Source organism: Ovis aries, chromosome 8 (genome assembly GCF_016772045.2).
Source record: "Ovis aries strain OAR_USU_Benz2616 breed Rambouillet chromosome 8, ARS-UI_Ramb_v3.0, whole genome shotgun sequence".
Lineage (NCBI taxonomy): Eukaryota > Metazoa > Chordata > Mammalia > Artiodactyla > Bovidae > Ovis > Ovis aries.
In genome coordinates, this window is record NC_056061.1 from 19,684,892 (window position 1) to 19,702,934 (window position 18,043).

The 18,043-nt window shown below is 35.6% G+C and overlaps 1 protein-coding gene across 3 annotated transcripts in view; it reads left to right on the top strand.

Annotated features, from left to right (window-relative positions):
• The window catches only part of CEP85L (centrosomal protein 85 like), a 144,599-nt gene that overhangs the window by 101,369 nt on the left and 25,187 nt on the right, over window positions 1-18,043 (top strand). For all 3 annotated transcript variants that reach the window (XR_009601598.1, XM_015097328.3, XM_027972343.3), the window contains exons 5-9: window positions 964-1,081; window positions 6,788-6,967; window positions 11,087-11,239; window positions 13,293-13,447; window positions 16,935-17,052. Coding sequence is in view for 2 of the 3 variants with exons in the window: in XM_015097328.3 (XP_014952814.2) it covers window positions 964-1,081; window positions 6,788-6,967; window positions 11,087-11,239; window positions 13,293-13,447; window positions 16,935-17,052 (724 nt within the window). In the remaining variant the exon portion in view is untranslated. The remainder of the gene's footprint in view (window positions 1-963; window positions 1,082-6,787; window positions 6,968-11,086; window positions 11,240-13,292; window positions 13,448-16,934; window positions 17,053-18,043) is intronic.

Genomic DNA, 18,043 nt, shown 5'->3' on the forward strand with positions numbered 1-18,043 from the left:
TCAAATGCTGCGTTTTTTAGTAATAAAATATTTTTAAGTTATTACATTTTTTTATTACATGTTATCACATACTTTATAGTATAATATAAACAAATTAGTAAAATTTTACTGGTCTTCCTCTTTCCACCCTATACCTTTGGTCACCTCTTCTTTTATTTCAATCTGTCTTCCCTCTCTATCTCTTATAACTTCATTATGAGTCTTATTATTAAATTTTTGGTGATTAATGATAATACATATAAAACTCTTAGCATGTTGCCTGACACATTAACAGTTTTCAAATGTTTTAGGAAAAATTCACAAAAGTTATACCATTTGATTAGAGTAAGTTATGATCCACTGAGGAAATATATGAACTTCAGTGTGTCCGGGTCCAGCATGAGGCTACATTAAAATGAAATTTCAGCGCTATCAAGAGATGTAAATCTGCTGCCATGTGAGTTCTGCATCCTTGGTGATGTTTCTGCGTAGATCATGCAACCTGGATGTTGTAGATAAGGTGCAGGCAGAGTGCAGCAATTGAATTACATGATATTTATAAAAATGCCTGTCACCCCTTACAATGAATTTTTTCAGATGTTTCAGTTGGTATTGCATGTTGAAAAGAATTTGGGTGAATGGAAATAATGATAATAAGATAAAGGCATTCCTGACTGAGAATGAAACAGTTTGTATATTAGGCAGCAAGAAGAAAGAAAGCAAAGCATGACTTTGTCAGAACCTAGAAAGAGTATTCTACAAAAGATTATGTTCTTTTAAGTAACCAGAAGTACTCAGTATGAACTTTTTTCTATATTTAACATATCTCATGGTACTGTGATTTAAAAAGATTTCTTATTATGAATTTTAAGATCGTACTTCTGACTCTGAATGCCAAATTAGAATACTGAAAATTCTGCTTTTAATTAGATCAACTTATAAAAGTATGTTTTGTGTAATGTGACCCCAACTTATGTTTTGCAGGCAGAAGCAACAAATTACCCACCTGCATGAAAGAATAAGGGATAATGAATTACGAGCCCAACATGCCATGTTAGGACATTATGTAAATTGTGAGGATTCTTATGGGGTTGGTTTGCAGGTAAGATTACAAAGGGTTTTGTGGTTGTTTTACTAGTATTGTCAGACATATACTTAAACTGTATGATTAGGACATTTTGGGGATTAGCCATCTGTTCCTGTGGTTCATATTTATATGTGTAGTAAAAGCTGTTCCAGTGCTGTTTTCCATCTGCCCAGTTCACATGCTTTTCCCGCACTAACAGGAACTACTATTATCAGTTTCTAGTGTAGCCTTCCAGAGTTGATATTTGTTACAACTCACAGATAAATTTATTTTTTCCTACGCAAAAGATATCAAACCATATAAAATATTCAACATACTACTTTTTTCTTCATATTATATGAAATTACATAAAATACAATGACTATTTCCATGTAATTACCTAGGCAGCATCCCTTTCCTTTGCTTTTACAGCTGCTTGATTTCCCATTTTATGGAAACAGCATAATTTGTCCATCCTATCTCTGCTTGTCAAAATCTGGGTGGTTTTCTAGTTTGGGACTACTATGCATAGTCTTATGAAAGTGAAACTATGCTCATTAAACAGTAGCTCCCCATCTCACTCCCTGACCCGTGGCAGCTACCATTCTACTTTCTGTCTCTGTGACTTTTAGTTACTCCAGATAGCTCATGCTAAATGGAATTATGTAGCATTTGCCTTTTTGTGGCTGGCACATTTCACTTAGCGTAATATCCTCAAGGTTCATCCATATTGTAGACGTGCCAGAATTTCCTTCCTTGTTAAGGCCGAGTAGCATCCCATTGGATGTACACCACGTTTCGCTTTTCTGCTCATCTTTCAGTGGACACTTGGCTGGATTCCATATTTTATCTGTAGCGAATAATACCACTGTGAACATTTTTGCATCATTTAGTTGAACATGAATACTCTTGGCAAAATACTTTATGGTAGTATGTACTTCTATTTGGTCATTTCCGTTTATATCTTTATTCTCAGAATTAAATCAATTTAAGTGTAATTTTTTCCTCCAGTATATTTTCAAACTTGCAGTTTTATTAAAGGCATTGTTATATTAAAATCAGGACATGATAAATAAAGACCAAATAACAGACTTATTTGAGGCAGAGGCACTTAACATAGAGATTCCGGCTTGTTTGTCATACTTCAGTTACTGATATATCAAATACCTTGTTGTTATGTGATGTCATCTAAAAGTTCCACCACATGACAGCAAGTGTCTATCATACTGAGATTAGTAGTGTTCAGTTATTTGAAAGTGGTATTTCTGTGCTGCTTAAGTAGTATAATTTGCTTTGATAAGAGTATTTTAATAGAACCATGCAGTTTCCCCTTATAACTTCATTATTCTGAATAAAGGTTTTACTTGAATTATACAATTATTATTATATTACCAAAAAACATAAAACTTAATGTCTGTCTGCAAGCTTAAAGAAAATGTCTTTTGACACATAGCATCACACCAGTAGAGGGCTCTCTTAAGTCAGTCTGCAAGGACAGATAGAAATATAAGGAAAATGGGGTTGCTAAAAATAATATAAGAATTTTAAATTATGTGGGGGAGTTAAAATACTGTTGAGAAATTCATTTTAAAGGATAAGTGTGAGACTCCCCAGTGGTTAAGACTTTGCTTCCAATGCAGGTTCAATTCCTGGTCAGAGATCCCAGACGACTCATGGCCAGAAAAACCCCCCAAAAAACATAGAACAGAAGCAATGTTGTAACACATTCAGTAAACATTTTAACAGTGGTGTACATTAAAAAAAGCTTTTTTAAAAAAGGTAAGTGCAATTAATAAAAAAGAAAGCAAGGAACCACCTCCAGTACTAAATGGATACAATAAATATGTAAATTTTTTTTAGTAGATTGATAGAGAGTGAATAAAATGGCAAAAGTTTAGAAGTAACAAGTAATATGATAATAAAATCTCCTTAGTGAAGGAAGTTTTATTTTTCTTTATATTTTATTGAACAAATTTAACATGTAATATGGAATGAGTTTGGGCTTCCCTTGTGGCTCAGAGGGTGAAAAATTCACCTGCAGCGCAGATCTAGGTTTCACGCCTGGGTCTGGAACATCCCTTGAAGAAGGGACTGGGTACCCACTCCAGTATTCTTGCCTGGAGAATTCCCATGGATAGAGGAGCCTGGCAGGCTACGATCCATGGGGTCACAGAAGAGTCAGACACGACTGAGTTACTAAGCACACACACACAGTGTGTGTTTAAGGTGTATGGCATGTTGCTTTGACACATTTGTATGTAATATGATTGCTATTTTAGTGGTATTCATCACATTACATAATTATAGTACAGTATTGTTGTCTGTATTCATTACACTGTCATTAACTACTTGTGGCATATTTACTGCTTGTTGAAATTTTACCCTTAAGCACCACACTCTTATCCTCAGTGGGTGCCCCACCCTTTCCCATGATCCCTGGTAAGAAGGTCCTCTCTGTTTATTATAGGTTTAATTTATTTAGATTCCATGTATAAGTGGTTTCATACAGTACTTGCTTTTCTTTATCTGATTTATCTCATTTAGCATAAGGTGCTCAAGATCTATGTATGTGCGAAGATATCCTCCTTTCTCATGGCTGAGTAAAGTCCATTGTGTATTACAGCTTTTATCCATTCATACGTTGATGGACACTGGGATTGTTGCCTTATCTTGGCTGTTGTAAATAATGCTGCGATAACTATGGGAGTGCATGTATCTTGTAGAAATCATGTTTTCTTCTGGGTATGTATCCAGAGATGAAATTGCTGGATCCTATGGTAGATTTGTTTTTTTATATTTTTGAGGAACCATCATATTGTTTTTTGTAATGGCCACGCTAATTTATACTCCTACCAACCATGTTTAAGAGGTCCCCTTTCCAGCACATCCTTTCCAGCACCCCTTATGCCTTGTCTTCTTTATGATAATCATTCTAACATGTGGGAGGTAAGATGTTATTTTGATTTTGATTTGAATTTCTCTGATGATTAGCATTCCCTGATGTGATGTTGAGCATTTTTCCATATGTCTGTTGGCCATTTTTATTTTCTCATTGAAAATATGTCTGTTTAGTTCTTCTGCCTATTTTTAAACCAGGTTGTCTTTTGTTAAGCTGAATGAGTCTTTTATATATTTTGGATTTTAACCCCTTATCTGATATGGGGTTTGTAAAATGTTCTCCCATTCAGTAGGTTGTCTTTTCATTTTGTTAATTGTTTCTTTTACTGTACTTCTTTTTTAGTTTGATTAGTCTCATTTGTTGATGAGACTTTTGTTGTTTGTCCTTTTGGCATTACGTAAGAAAAAAGTCATTGCCAAGACAAATATCGATGACTTCTAGGAGTTTTATGGTATCAGGTCTTAACGTTAATTTTTGTGAGTCATGTGATGTAGGGGCCTGCTTTCATTGTTCTGCATGTGTTTCTACAGTTTTCCCATCACCATACCCACTCTTGGCTCCTTGCTGAATACGAGTTGACATTATATTTTAGAGTTTAATTCTGGGCTCTCCATTCAGTTTCAGTGGTCAGTGTGTCAATGCCAGTACCAGTTTCATTACTGTGATTTGTAGGGTAATTTGGAATCTAGAAGTGTGATGCTTCTGGTTTTGTTCTTTTTCTCAGTATTGCTTTGGCTGTCCAGGGTCTTTTCTGGGTCCATACAAACTTTAGGATTGTTTATTCTATTTCTGTGAAGAGTAGCAAAGGAATTTTTCCCTTGGATTTATAAACATTACTTTTTTTTTTTTTTAATTTTAAAATCTTTAATTCTTACATGCGTTCCCAAACATGACCCCCCCTCCCACCTCCCTCCCCACAACATCTCTCTGGGTCATCCCCATGCACCAGCCCCAAGCATGCTGCACCCTAAGTCAGACGTGGACTGGCGATTCAATTCTTACATGATAGTATACATGTTAGAATTCCCATTCTCCCAAATAATCCCACCCTCTCCCTCTCCCTCTGAGTCCAAAAGTCCATTATACACATCTGTGTCTTTTTTCCTGTCTTGCATACAGGGTCGTCATTGCCATCTTCCTAAATTCCATATATATGTGTTAGTATACTGTATTGGTGTTTTTCTTTCTGGCTTACTTCACTCTGTATAATCGGCTCCAGTTTCATCCATCTCATCAGAACTGATTCAAATGAATTCTTTTTAACGGCTGAGTAATAATCCATTGTGTATATGCACCACAGCTTTCTTATCCATTCATCTGCTGATGGACATCTAGGTTGTTTCCATGTCCTGGCTATTATAAACAGTGCTGCGATGAACATTGGGGTACATGTGTCTCTTTCAATTCTGGTTTCCTCGGTGTGTATGCTCAGCAGTGGGATTGCTGGGTCATAAGGTAGTTCTGTTTGCAATTTTTATGCACAGCGTTTTGTATTTGCACATTTTTGGGGTCCATAATTTGTTCATCCTAACTCCTTAGTATATTTAAAAAAGGAAATTATGCTTTTAATATTCTGTATATTCTAGGTTTAAAAAGTATGTTTTTGAAATAAAATACCTTTTAAATTAATTTATCTATGAAAATATAACTCTTGAGAAGTAAATTCTGTTTGCCTATTAAAAACTTTGAATAACCTTAAAATCAAAATGACCTGAGAACTAGACATTGCTAAGTCTCATAGGTGGAAAATGAGAACCAGGTCTTAATCCTAAAATTAAAACTTCCTCAGTTGTTTCAGTAGTAGAATTACTAGAACCAAAGAGTGGTTTGTACTTACTATATCTTATACCAAAATTTCAACCTGTAGTTAACAGGCTTGCATGGAAAAAACTCAAATGCGAAAGACCCGTCTTCATTTTGCTAAAAATTGAAGAAAGGCCAGCACTTGTTATTTGTTGTCTTTCTGATGATAGCCATTCTGCTAGGTATGAGGTCATATCTCACTGTGGCTTTGATTTGCATTTCCCCAACAATTAGTGATGTCGAACATCTTTTCATGCGCCTGTTGGCCATCTGTATGTCTTCTTTGAAAAAAATTTTTTCAGGTCCTCTGTCCATTTTTTAATTGTGTTTTTTCTTTTTTTTTTCCCCACTTGATGTTGAGTTGTACGAGTTCTTTGTGTATTTTGGATATTAACCTGTTATCAGATATATCATTTGCCTTTATCTTCTCTCATTCAGATCTTGTCTGACTCTCCTTCAAAGCCTTGCTCATGAAGGGAATAATACATTTGTTCATTTACCAATTATTTTTGAACTCATCTTGTGCCCAGCCACTGCCCTATGAAATAAGGATAAAAGAACAATTAAGATGGACAGAAATTCCTGATTTCATGACCCTTACTTTCTGGTTAGGGGAAACACTCCGTTAATACTTTCTGATATGTATTTATTGGTATGTATTAACTTTATTAGGGATCTCATTTACCTGTTAGCTAAAAATGATCACCTGTGAGAAAAGACTTCTTTAGTCTTTATTTCCCCAGAACTTTTACTTCTTTATAATGTACTTTTTACACTCTAATGGCTTTTAACCAAATAATAGCTGCTTTTTATTTAGCTTCTGCCTTGTGCTAGGAACTTCATGTAACTTGGCCATGGTAGGTAATTTGCATTGATCACGGCACATAACTGAGAAGCAGGAGAGCTGGGGTTAATGCCGAGGTCTGTCATTAAAGGCCTGTGTGTGCTCTTTGTACTGTCCCTCATTTCCAGTTTCTTTCCATTGGTTCAGGACAAGTAAACTTTTAAAGCCTTGCCTGTGTGTTTCTCTTTCTGAATAGCCACAATATGAGAACACCTCCCTCCAGATTCCATTTTCAGACCAGTCAGCATCCCATTCCCAGCACGAGGAACTTGAGCAAAAGCTTGCATCTACTGAGAAAGAAGTTTTACAGCTCAATCAGTTTCTCAAACAAAGAATAAGCCAATTTAGTGAAGAGAAGAAGAAACTGGAGGAAAAGGTAGGTATTTTTAATAAAGTTGAATAAGGCCAAGGGCATTCCTTCAGTGTACGATTTTTTTGTGTTATCTACTGTATGTCAGGTATCTTACCAAGTTTATTATCCTAAAGTGAATAGTTTTACAGTAACTTTTGAGAAACCCTGTGCAAAATCTACAAAAATCCAGGCATTTTTTTTGAGAAACAAAAATACCATTGTATATTATATTATGTCTTTCTAAATAATAGTAAAGCTCTTTTTAGTTGTCTATGCTGAGATATGACACCGATAACTTTTCTCCTTTTCCTTTTTGGGTCCTGTATCTTTGTCATGTATGGTATGAAGGATTGCTAAATGAAATAAAAGTGGTCTTTCTTTCAGAAGCACATGACTTCAAGTTATTTAAGGTGAAGCCCTTGAATAGAATAAGTAGCTGAAAGCCAGATGCCTGTATATACACAATACATCTGTACATTTATTTGACCTTTCTGCCTTTATTAAAGAATTTTCACATACTTCATCTCATTCCATTATAGTATCGTTTAAAAATCATCTTAAGCAGCTACTTAGTTGTAGAACTGGCTTTAGATTTCTCTTGTTACACTTAACTTACTATTCTATAAACTAACCTCCCATTCAGGTGATCTTGAGGCAGTCACTATGGTTTTCTGTAGACAAGATTGACACTATTGATAAGAAACTCATTGATATTTTTGAGTCAGTATAGATATATGTGTGTGTATGCACACACACACGAGCTAAAATTTTTTATCTGCCAAAAATAATTTGACATTTTACATGGCAGATAGAAGTTGTTGAAAAGCTAGACTTAAAATTCAAGACAATTTAACTCTTTGTTTGCTGCCTTGGTTCTAATAATAATTTATAAAAAAAAATTAGAGGAAAATACTTTCTCCCTAATCTGTTTTGTTCTAATAATTGTATTTAAAGAAAAATAAATCTGTTTGTAAATTTCTTCTAAAATGGAACTCTCCTATTGCCTTCTAGGAATGATCTCAGTATTGTGTAATACTTGAAAGAAAAATCTTATCTTTTTATAGCTAAAATAAGAAAGATTTATTAGCATTGTCTCATTTGATGGCTTCCCTGGTAGCTCAGACAGTGAAGAATCTGCCTGCAATGCAGAAGACCCAGGTTCAGTCCCTGGGATGGGAAGATCCTCTGGAGAAGAGAATGGTTACACACTCTAGTATTCTTGCCTGGAAAATTCCATGGACAAAGGAGCCTGGTGGGCTGCAGTCCATAGACTTACGAAGAGTCAGACATGACTCAGTGACTAACACTTTCCATTTTCTTTTCTTTTCATTGTGTGTTGCTGTTGTTCAGTCACTAAGTTATGTCCTCCTCTTTGTAACTGCATGGACTACAGCTTGCCAGACTTCCCTGTCCTTCACCATCTCCTGGAGTTGGCTTAAACTCATGTCCACTGAGTTAGTGATGCCATCCAACCCTCTCATCTGTTGTCCCCCTCTCCCCCTGCCTTCAATCTGTCCCAGCATCAGGGTCTTTTCCAGTGAGTTGGCTCTTGGCCTCAGGTGGCCAAAATATTGGAGCTTCGGCATATTCAGGGTTGGTTTCCTTTAGGATTGACTAGTTTGATCTCCTTGCAGTCCAAGGGACTCTTGAGAGTCTTCTTCACCCCAACAGTTTGAAAGCATCAATTCATTTACCCATAGGTAATTACTGGAGTTCAAAATTCAGTGACCTCTATTAATCTGAAACACAAAACTTGGAAGTTAAATAAACAAAAACCAGAAAATAGAGAACTTCTCATCAGTTAGCAGAGTAAAGAAAAACAAGAAAACTAGATCCAATAATTATGTGTGATCAGCTGCTTGTGGTCACAGATAACAGAGATGATGTCTGATCAAGTGTTGGCCAAGATCTGTGATCCAGAGCAGCAAGCTTGACATGATAGCAAAGAAGAGAGTTGACCAACCAGAGAAAAAGAAGATACCTTTTGAACTGTGGTGTTGGAGAAGACTCTTGAGAGTCCCTTGGACTGCAAGGAGATCCAGCCAGTCCATTCTGAAGGAAATCAACCCTGGGATTTCTTTGGAAGGAATGATGCTAAAGCTGAAGCTCCAGTACTTTGGCCACCCATGCGAAGAGTTGACTCATTGGAAAAGACTCTGATGCTGGGAGGGAGTGGGGGCAGGAAGAGAAGGGGACGACCGAGGATGAGATAGCTGGATGGCATCACGGACTCGATGGACATGAGTCTGAGTGAACTCCGGGAGTTGGTGATGGACAGGGAGATGGTGATGGACAGGGAGGCCCGGCGTGCTGCGATTCATGGGGTCACAAAGAGTTGGACATGACTGAGCGACTGAACTGAACTGAAATGAGGATGCCTTTGCATGGTAGAAGTCAACCTGTCTAAATTATTCTAGTGGCTCCTTTCTGAGGTCACAATTATGTCACATTTAAGACAGTTAAACAGTTAAGTGTAAATTAGGGAGCGTGCAGTAAAAGTAGACTAGTTAGTTATGTAACTTACAGGGTCATTTGCTAAGGCAAAAACAGGATGGTGTGGTCTTTGCAGGTCACAACCAGTGCCAACATACGTAAGTTCTGGTAGAGAACAAGTTAAATTGCACACCAGCACCTTGATTTTAGTCCTGAGAAAGCCCCAGCACATAGTAGGATTTGTCTGTTTTACCAGTGTTGCTCGTGACCCAAGCAACTAAGTGGCTCCTAATTTTATTAATGGAATAAATAGATGAAATAAGATGTGATGTGGTTTTCTAATTGAAATTGTTTTAATAAAAGTTGTTATACAGTGGACTTGAAAGAAATTAGATAAAGCACAAAAGAAACTAGATTGTGGCCAAGCATTAGCTTTTATAAAATTTGGAAGAGTAATCCATTATACTACTGATTACTACTTATTTCCATGGTGAATATGAGAAAAGGCTATAAGGTTATTTTAGAACCCTATAAGCTTGTGAAATAATATTAAATGTCTGAAAGACAGGCAATTTAAAGTAAACATAGTCTAGAGTTTGCTTTTTAGGCAACTGTTTGTACATGCTTTGTTTTTAATTGATCTTGAGTATGAAAGAGCTGTAGCAGTAGTATCTCTACAGAATCTAAAGATTTGTATATTCCAGATGGAAAGGCAAAAACAAATAGCACATAAAAGTCTGAGGTTCAACCTGTACAAATTGGGATTTACTAGTATTATGAATTGTATATGTTCTCTAGTAGGTGTTCAGGTAACGTATTTCATCAGTCCTAGGGTGGCATTAATGATAAGGTACGTTTTTATTTTATATAATTTTTGGAAGGAAAATATGCTGCAAGTTCAGTTTGACACAATGCTTTAGCAACAGTCTTGCTTGAGCTATGGATTACTCTCATTAGTCCCATTATTTGTTAAGTATTTGATCATTTTGGTAAGTGTCCTGGCTTTGATTGCATTACTTTATTTAGTACACGATAAGCAATTCCTTTGTCTGTAAGTAATAAAACAGCTTTAATTACTTATAGATATCTTCTTTTCTTAATTCACATAAAACAGTGCACATAACTTTGCAAGAAATAAATTAAAGTCATCATTCCAGAGATGAATACTTGCTTCACTGATTTCAGAATTATACCCTGAAACTGTTCCTGTTTTTCTGGGTACCAAGACAGAAACAATGCCAAAATAAGTTGATTTTTCAATGCCAAACTTTATAAAATTAGTTTTTCAATGCCAAACTATAATGTAACATTTCAAAAGTATTTTAAATGTCATTTATACTTAGCACTATTTCAACTCATACATAATACTGTTGAGATGACATATGAATAGTCTTGACTAAATTTGCACATATGCAGACAATAAAAACTATATCATTCCTGCAGCCTGGCTAACTGCAGTTTATAGGACATCATCAGTTGTAAAGCAAATAAAAATTCCCAAACTCTTAATTTCAGTGATATGAGAATTTGCAAAAATGTGAATTTTAGAATTTATGAAATAAGGTAACTCATACGTAAGTTGGAAGTGATGTTAGCTATATCTGAAACTGTTGGCGAATTCAGTGATGCCTAAGATTAGGATGTTTATATAATAATAATATTGTTATTTTTTGACGCGAAACCCCTAAAGATTCTTAATCTTTTTTTTAGCTTAAAACCAGAGATAGATACATTAGTAGCTTGAAAAAGAAATGCCAGAAGGAGTCTGAACAGAACAAAGAAAAGCAGAGAAGAATTGAGACCTTGGAAAAGTATCTGGCTGATCTTCCAACTCTTGATGATGTGCAGAGTCAGAGTCTACAGGTAACATGAAATAAAACGCTCATCTTTAAATGGCTGGAAACATATTCTTTTTTTGAATTGACTCTTTTGACATATGAAATTTATAGTGTTTCATTCATTTTGTAAATTTTTATAATTAAAAATTTTGGTTGTATATTTGGCTAATTGTAAGTTAAATCTGTATGCTTAATTGCCGTTTTTAGGATTAACTTTAATTAGAAACTTTGTTCATTTAAGCATGAGTAGGTCTTTCTTGTTCTTAATTAACACGTGGTTTCCTGCGCGATGAACCTGTATCTTAACCCTGACTGTTCTACTCTACAGTTTCTAAACCACTGACACCCCACTCCACGCACGCACCACGTGCGCCTCAGTTCTGACCTTTCCCAGTGTCCTCTGGGAGCCACCGAGGCTTAACAAGACCTTTTTGGACTATCTTTCTAGATACTTGTCTTGTTTTCATCATTCTTCTTAATCTTTCCATAAATTCTTTCTTATACTTTAATCTATCACCTCCATTCACTCCTCTGACTGCTGACTGTTTTCCTTTCTTAGCAATATCTCATGCAAAGTCCTTTCACCAACCCTGGTGAGGCCTTTCCTCTTGAGGCCTTATTTGTAAATGCTACAAATTTGGAATAGTCCATTAAACCTACTTTTTCGTCTTTTCTCAAAGTCTTTCTGATCATGGGATTTTCAATCTCCATACTATTGATATTTGAGAGCAAGTAATATTTTGTTGTTTGACCCTATCCTGGGCGTTAAAGGTTGCTTAACAACATTTCTGGCCTCTATCTACTGGATGCCGATAGCACTCCTCCTTTTCTTCCCCCTAAACCAAAAATGTCTACAGACTTTCCTAAAGGTCTCCTGCAGGGAGTGGAGGGATGGGAATCATTGATCTAATCCATGGTGTATCATTATTCTGAAGGCTTTAGACCTACAGCACATTCTCTGTTTACGGTAATTTATAAGTTGTAAAACTAAGAGATGGTGATATCATGAAGGAATTAAAGAAGGACCCACAAGGGTTGAGCAGGAACAGAGAGGACTGCAGGTTTTAAAATGTGTGTTCATACCATATTATTCCCATTAGGATGGCTAATATCTAAAAAACGGAAAGTAACAAGCGTTGGTGGTGATGTGGAGAAATTCTAATTCCTCGTGCACTGCTGGTGGGAATGTAGTATGGTGCAGCCACTATTGTAAACCATATGACAGTCCTCAAAAATATTAAAAACAATTACTGTATGCTCCATTAATTCTGCTTCTGGGTATATACTAAAAATAATGGCAAGCAGAGTCTCAAACAGGCGTTCATTCACAGTTTGTGTCCATAGCAGCGTTATTTCCAATAGCCGGAATGTAGAGGCAGCTCAGTGTCCGTCAGTGGACGAATGGATGATCAAACTGTGATGCATACATACATTATAGCCTTAAAAAGGAACGGCTTTCTCACACATACTGCAGCATGGGTGAGCCTATGGACATTTGCTAAGTGAAATAAGCCAGTCACACAGATAAACAGATTAAAGATAAATGAACCAGAGAAAAATAGGTATGAGGTACCTAAAGTAATCAAATTCGTAGAGACAGAGAGACAGAAAGTCAAAGGGTGATTGCCAGGGGTTGAGGGGAGATGTAGATGGAGAGTTGTTAGTGGATAGAAAGTTTGTTTTGCAAGATGAAAAGAGTTCTGGTGATTAGTTTACGACAATGTGAATGTACTGAACTCTACTGAATTGTACATTTAAAAATGGTTATTAAGATGGTAGATTTTATGTTACGTGTATTTTGCCACAAATAAAAATAGAACCATATCCCCAAACTGAGATTATTCACCTTTCTGCCTATGGCTTCCAGAAATTTCTGGCTGTATTCTGCTCTTCTCCATAATCCCACTCTCTAGGCTCTCTTTATGCAAAGGAAGAGATAGTGTTAAGTGCTATACATGAGATGAAGATAGCATGGTTTTAACAGTCAGTCTACGAATTCTTGAGAGCCTGGTATCGATTACTAGTAGGAACACATTTAATATTCTTTGTGTTATGAACTTTAACAAATTTCTCTTTAGCTTCAAGTTCTAGAAGAAAAAAACAAGAATTTGCAAGAGACTTTGATAGATGTGGAAAAAAAGCTTGAAGAGTTCAAAAAACAGTATCAAGAAAAAGAGGCACAGCTAATATGCCAGAAAAAGAAAGAAAAGGAGTTGGTAACTACAGTTCAGAGGTAAGAAACCCTCAGTAATCCTTTTATGTTATTTTTAGTTTATTCTTTATTTTTCAAGGAGCATTTTCACTTAAAATGCGTTAATTTATAATTGGTGCTCTATTATTTTTCTTAAAGATGTACTGTTGATAACCAAAAGTATTATGTCATCGAAATAGATTGTCTCAGTTGCAGTTTATTTGATCCAATGTACTGACATCTTGGTTTTAGACGATTTTAGATGAAAATAGTTTTTTAAAAAGACACCAGTTGAAAACAGGAAGTATTAACACAAACCCTTTATCTAATGGCTTTGTCAATAAGTAAAAATTCTAAATAACAAAAAGCAGGGCAGCCGGACTGCACCCCTTAATGGGACCTGTCCGAGTAATTGGTCCCATTTCACCTGACCGCAGAGTAACAGATGTGGCTCTTTGCCAGGCACCTTCCAAGTTTTCTCACATTCCCTTGCCTCACAAGACTCTTCTAATTTAATAAAGTTAGGACTGCAGGGCATATTATTTGCTCGTACATTTTGTTAATATAAATGAAAATTGATATTAGATTCCTGAAAAACCTAGAAAATGAGGCAGTATATTCATCTACATATGCTCTGTTTTTTAGAAAACCTTAACAGATGATTAACTGTTAGCAGTAAAACTCTCCTAAGAGGAAAACAACAAAGCAACAAAAAACTGAATTTGAGAAAGACACTCTGAATGCTTGTGTCAATTATGTATAACTCAACAAAACTTTTTTAGTCAAAATCCTTCAGATAATTCTATGTTAATATTGCTTTACTACTATTTTCTAAGTCTTAAATATGTCTCGTCTACATTTTTCCCTTGGATTTCAGTGCAGAAAACCTCTGATTTCTAGTCCTCAGTGTCTCTAATCTCAGCTTCAAAAAATCCATACACCTTTGCCTCTACCTTTATTTTTCGCCTGTTTTCTGCCTTCTTGATATTAAATTTCTTTTTTATCACTCCACGTCTTATATCCTATTCTCTAGTCTCAAAACAGCTTTCTGACCTCTGTTAATTCAACCATGTATCTTTCTTTAATCTTAAGACAAAAGGCCAAGGGATAATGCATTTGTTCTGTTTTATAGAGTGTTACAGTCATAAATGCAAGCTGTGTTTTTATGAGTAGAGCTAGGAACACCTGAAAATAATTAGAATGTTTGTTTTGTTCCATTGTGTGCTTTTACATATTTAATATGATTTTATATCTTCTCTTTTATTTTTATTTTCTCTTTTATTATGCTTTTGGAGAACATTGAGCTTGGTATTCTTGATTTGGAAAGATTTAGTTTAGTGCATTTCAGAATTCATTTTCCATATTTTCAGTATCTTGATCCTGAGATGACATCATCCCAGGAAATGTCTCTTGATTTCTAATAAGCATAAAGGACTGCAGAAGGTGTTCTAAAATTGTTCAGTACTTGTATGCCTATAGTGTCACCTGACTTCGGGGGTAGGAATGTTATTTCCGTTTTCCTCAACTATATGATGTAGTTAGTATTCCTTAAGTTTCAGAAGAATTTAAGATGTATTATGTGACTATAAATTATATCATTACATTGATCTGTTTTTATATACTATTCCCAAGTTTCCTGCTTTGTGAATATGTAAGAGCTTTTGCGATTTAAAATGAGGCAAAACTTTTTCACTTAGAAATGAAAATCCTAAGTAAAATATGTGGAAGGGATTCACAATAATGCAGTAGTTGGTACCTTTGCTGTTCAAGAGATTTATTACTTTTCTAAATGAGCATGCTTCATAACATAAACAAAATGAGAATGTATATGTGAAGGAATACTTTTCTGATATTTTTACATGACAGAGTACATTTTTCCTTCCACATCACTAACTCTTTTGTTTTCTTCTTAATGAGAAGCCTTAACAGTTTTGATGTAATTTATTTTTCTTGAAATGTTTGTAATAAATACATAGAAATAGTATCTTAGCACTGAATTGGGACAAAAACATTCTGAGATAGAAATAACATATTTTTCACTCTTAGCCTGAAAAAGCAGATACTTTTATGACAAGTAATAGTATATTACAAAGCCGTACACTATATTTATAATAGGTAAAAGTTTCTCTGGTGCCATTATTTATGAACACATCTGAATACCTCATTGTACTATTTTGGACTGTCAACTCTTTGTCCACAGGCTAGATGTGGCATTTCCTCTTTATGAGGGATATGGAAGGGGAGGTAAAACATGACAGCCACAATAGTTGAAAGAGGAAAACAGTGAAAACATAAAAGTCCACCTGAAAGGAACTCTGTTTCTTTTAGTAGGCTGCAGCTCTTGAGTATGACTGCGTGCTAAAGCAAAACTATTTCTAGGTGTCTTGCTGTTTTGTTTTGGTTTGGGTCATTGTTGTTATGGCATAGTTTCTTTTAACCTAAATACTAATCTTCCTTTCTCAAACCTAACACCTACCGCCCTGCCCTTATCTTTTTTTCTTAATATACCAGAGGGGCTTCCTTTTTATTGTTTCCTCATAAATGCAACTCTGTGCCAAGCATAGCATGAGGAACTGTTATGTCACATAATAAATGTATAAGATTATTGCTTTTCAAAGAGGAGGCCCCACTCAACATCCAGTACAGATTCTGGTCACCACAACACCAATAATACCTGTTGGGCCAACACACAGTGAGGAAAGACATAGCAGGAATCCATACTAAAAGCAGCCCTTGCATCAAAAAAACTATATTCAGACAGACTACACAGAGATACCCCCACAAAACAGCCCTTCAAGACCTTTAGGTAACTGTTTCTCCTAAACTCATACAGTTAGAGAAATGTAAGTAAAATGCAGAACCTAAGGAACCGCTCCCAATTAAAAGATCAAGAGAATTCCCTAAAGGAATAAACAATGAAACTGACCTTTCCAGTCTACTACGTCCCAGGTTCAGAATGAAGTTAATAAGAATGCTGAAGGAAATTTTAAAAAGCTGTTGATAGAAATGCAGATTATTGTAAAAAGAAACTGGATTGTTGCTTTCATTCATGAAGGAGAAATGTAATTCTGCTGATTTAGGTAACAGATATCTGTACGAACAAACTGCTGCTGAACTCAGAATGAAGGGCAAAAGACATATATCCATGTTCTTAGGCTCCCTACCACAGTCATCTTAATTAAGGAACTCGCCTTTTGAGAAGGAGGGACAGAACAGAATTTAGATTGCAGAGTCCAGATTAGGGTCATGAGGGACTTCGCTAGGGCCTAAGGATTTCACATGCTAAGCAAATCTGGTCTTGAATCTGGTCTCACATTTGCTGCTTCTGAAAAGATGATCAACCTCCAGTATATTTTTTACTTATAAGAAATATAAGTACTCAAACTTATTCATCTACTCTCTGTAGGTTTTTATTATTGCTTGCTTAAAATATAGACCCTAAGAAGAGACTTCATTTATGTTGAAGTCATCTACCAAAATCAGCACATAGAGCTTATTTTCTTCATATAATTATGTCTCTCTAAAACAGTTTGCAGCAAAAAGTAGAAAGATGCCTTGAAGATGGAATTCGCCTTCCTATGTTAGATGCAAAACAGCTTCAGAATGAAAATGATAACCTGAGACAACAAAATGAGAATGCCAATAAGGTCAGTACATATCTTTAATAGTGAACTTTGATAGTGAAATCTGTAGATATGTGTGTATGTATATAACTTATTTACTTTATTTGATTTGTATTTTTACTAATATTTAGCAGCTTTTACGGAGAAGGCAATGGCACCCCACTCCAGTGCTCTTGCCTGGAAAATCCCATAGACGGAGGAGCCTGGTGGGGCTACACAGTCCATGGGGTCGCTAGGAGTCAGACACAACTAAGCAACTAAACTTTCACTTTTCACTTTCATGCATTGGAGAAGGAAATGGCAATCCACTCCAGTTGTTCTTACATGGAGAATCCCAGGGCCGGGGAAGCCTGGTAGGCTGCCATCTATGGGGTCGCACAGAGTGGGATATGACTGAAGCGACTTAGCAGCAGCAGCAGCTTTTATAGAATTTTTAGTTTGAATGTCTTTATTAGGAAAAAAAATAGCAATTTAAGTAACTGTAAATTAAATCCAAACTAAAGCAAAAACAAAAGGATATCTTTTTCTTTCCTAAATTATTCAAAATCTGTTACAAACCTGCTAATTTTTTTAAATATTTATTTGTTTGGTTGTGCCAGGTCTTATTTGTGGCTCACAGGATCCTTAGGTGTGGCATCCAACTCTTGGTTGGGGTGGTATCTAGTTCCCTGACCGAGGATCAGAACTGGCTTCCCTGCATCGGGAGCACAGAGTTTTAGCCACTGAACCATCAGGGAAGTTCCCCAAATTTGTTTTTTACAAAGTAAAGATTAAAGGTGTATCAAGAACTAGAGTAAGACATTTGCAGTTTTATATATGTGTGATCCAAATCATATGGCTATTTAAAGGATGCTTTGTGTAAATACTTCTGTTTAAAAAATCACATTTTGATTTTTTTTATATATATATAACTGAATCACTTTGCTGTAATATGAAACTAACACAGCATTGTAAATCAACTATACTTCTATTAAAACACTGTTTTAAAGTCTACCTCATACAAAAAGGAATTAGC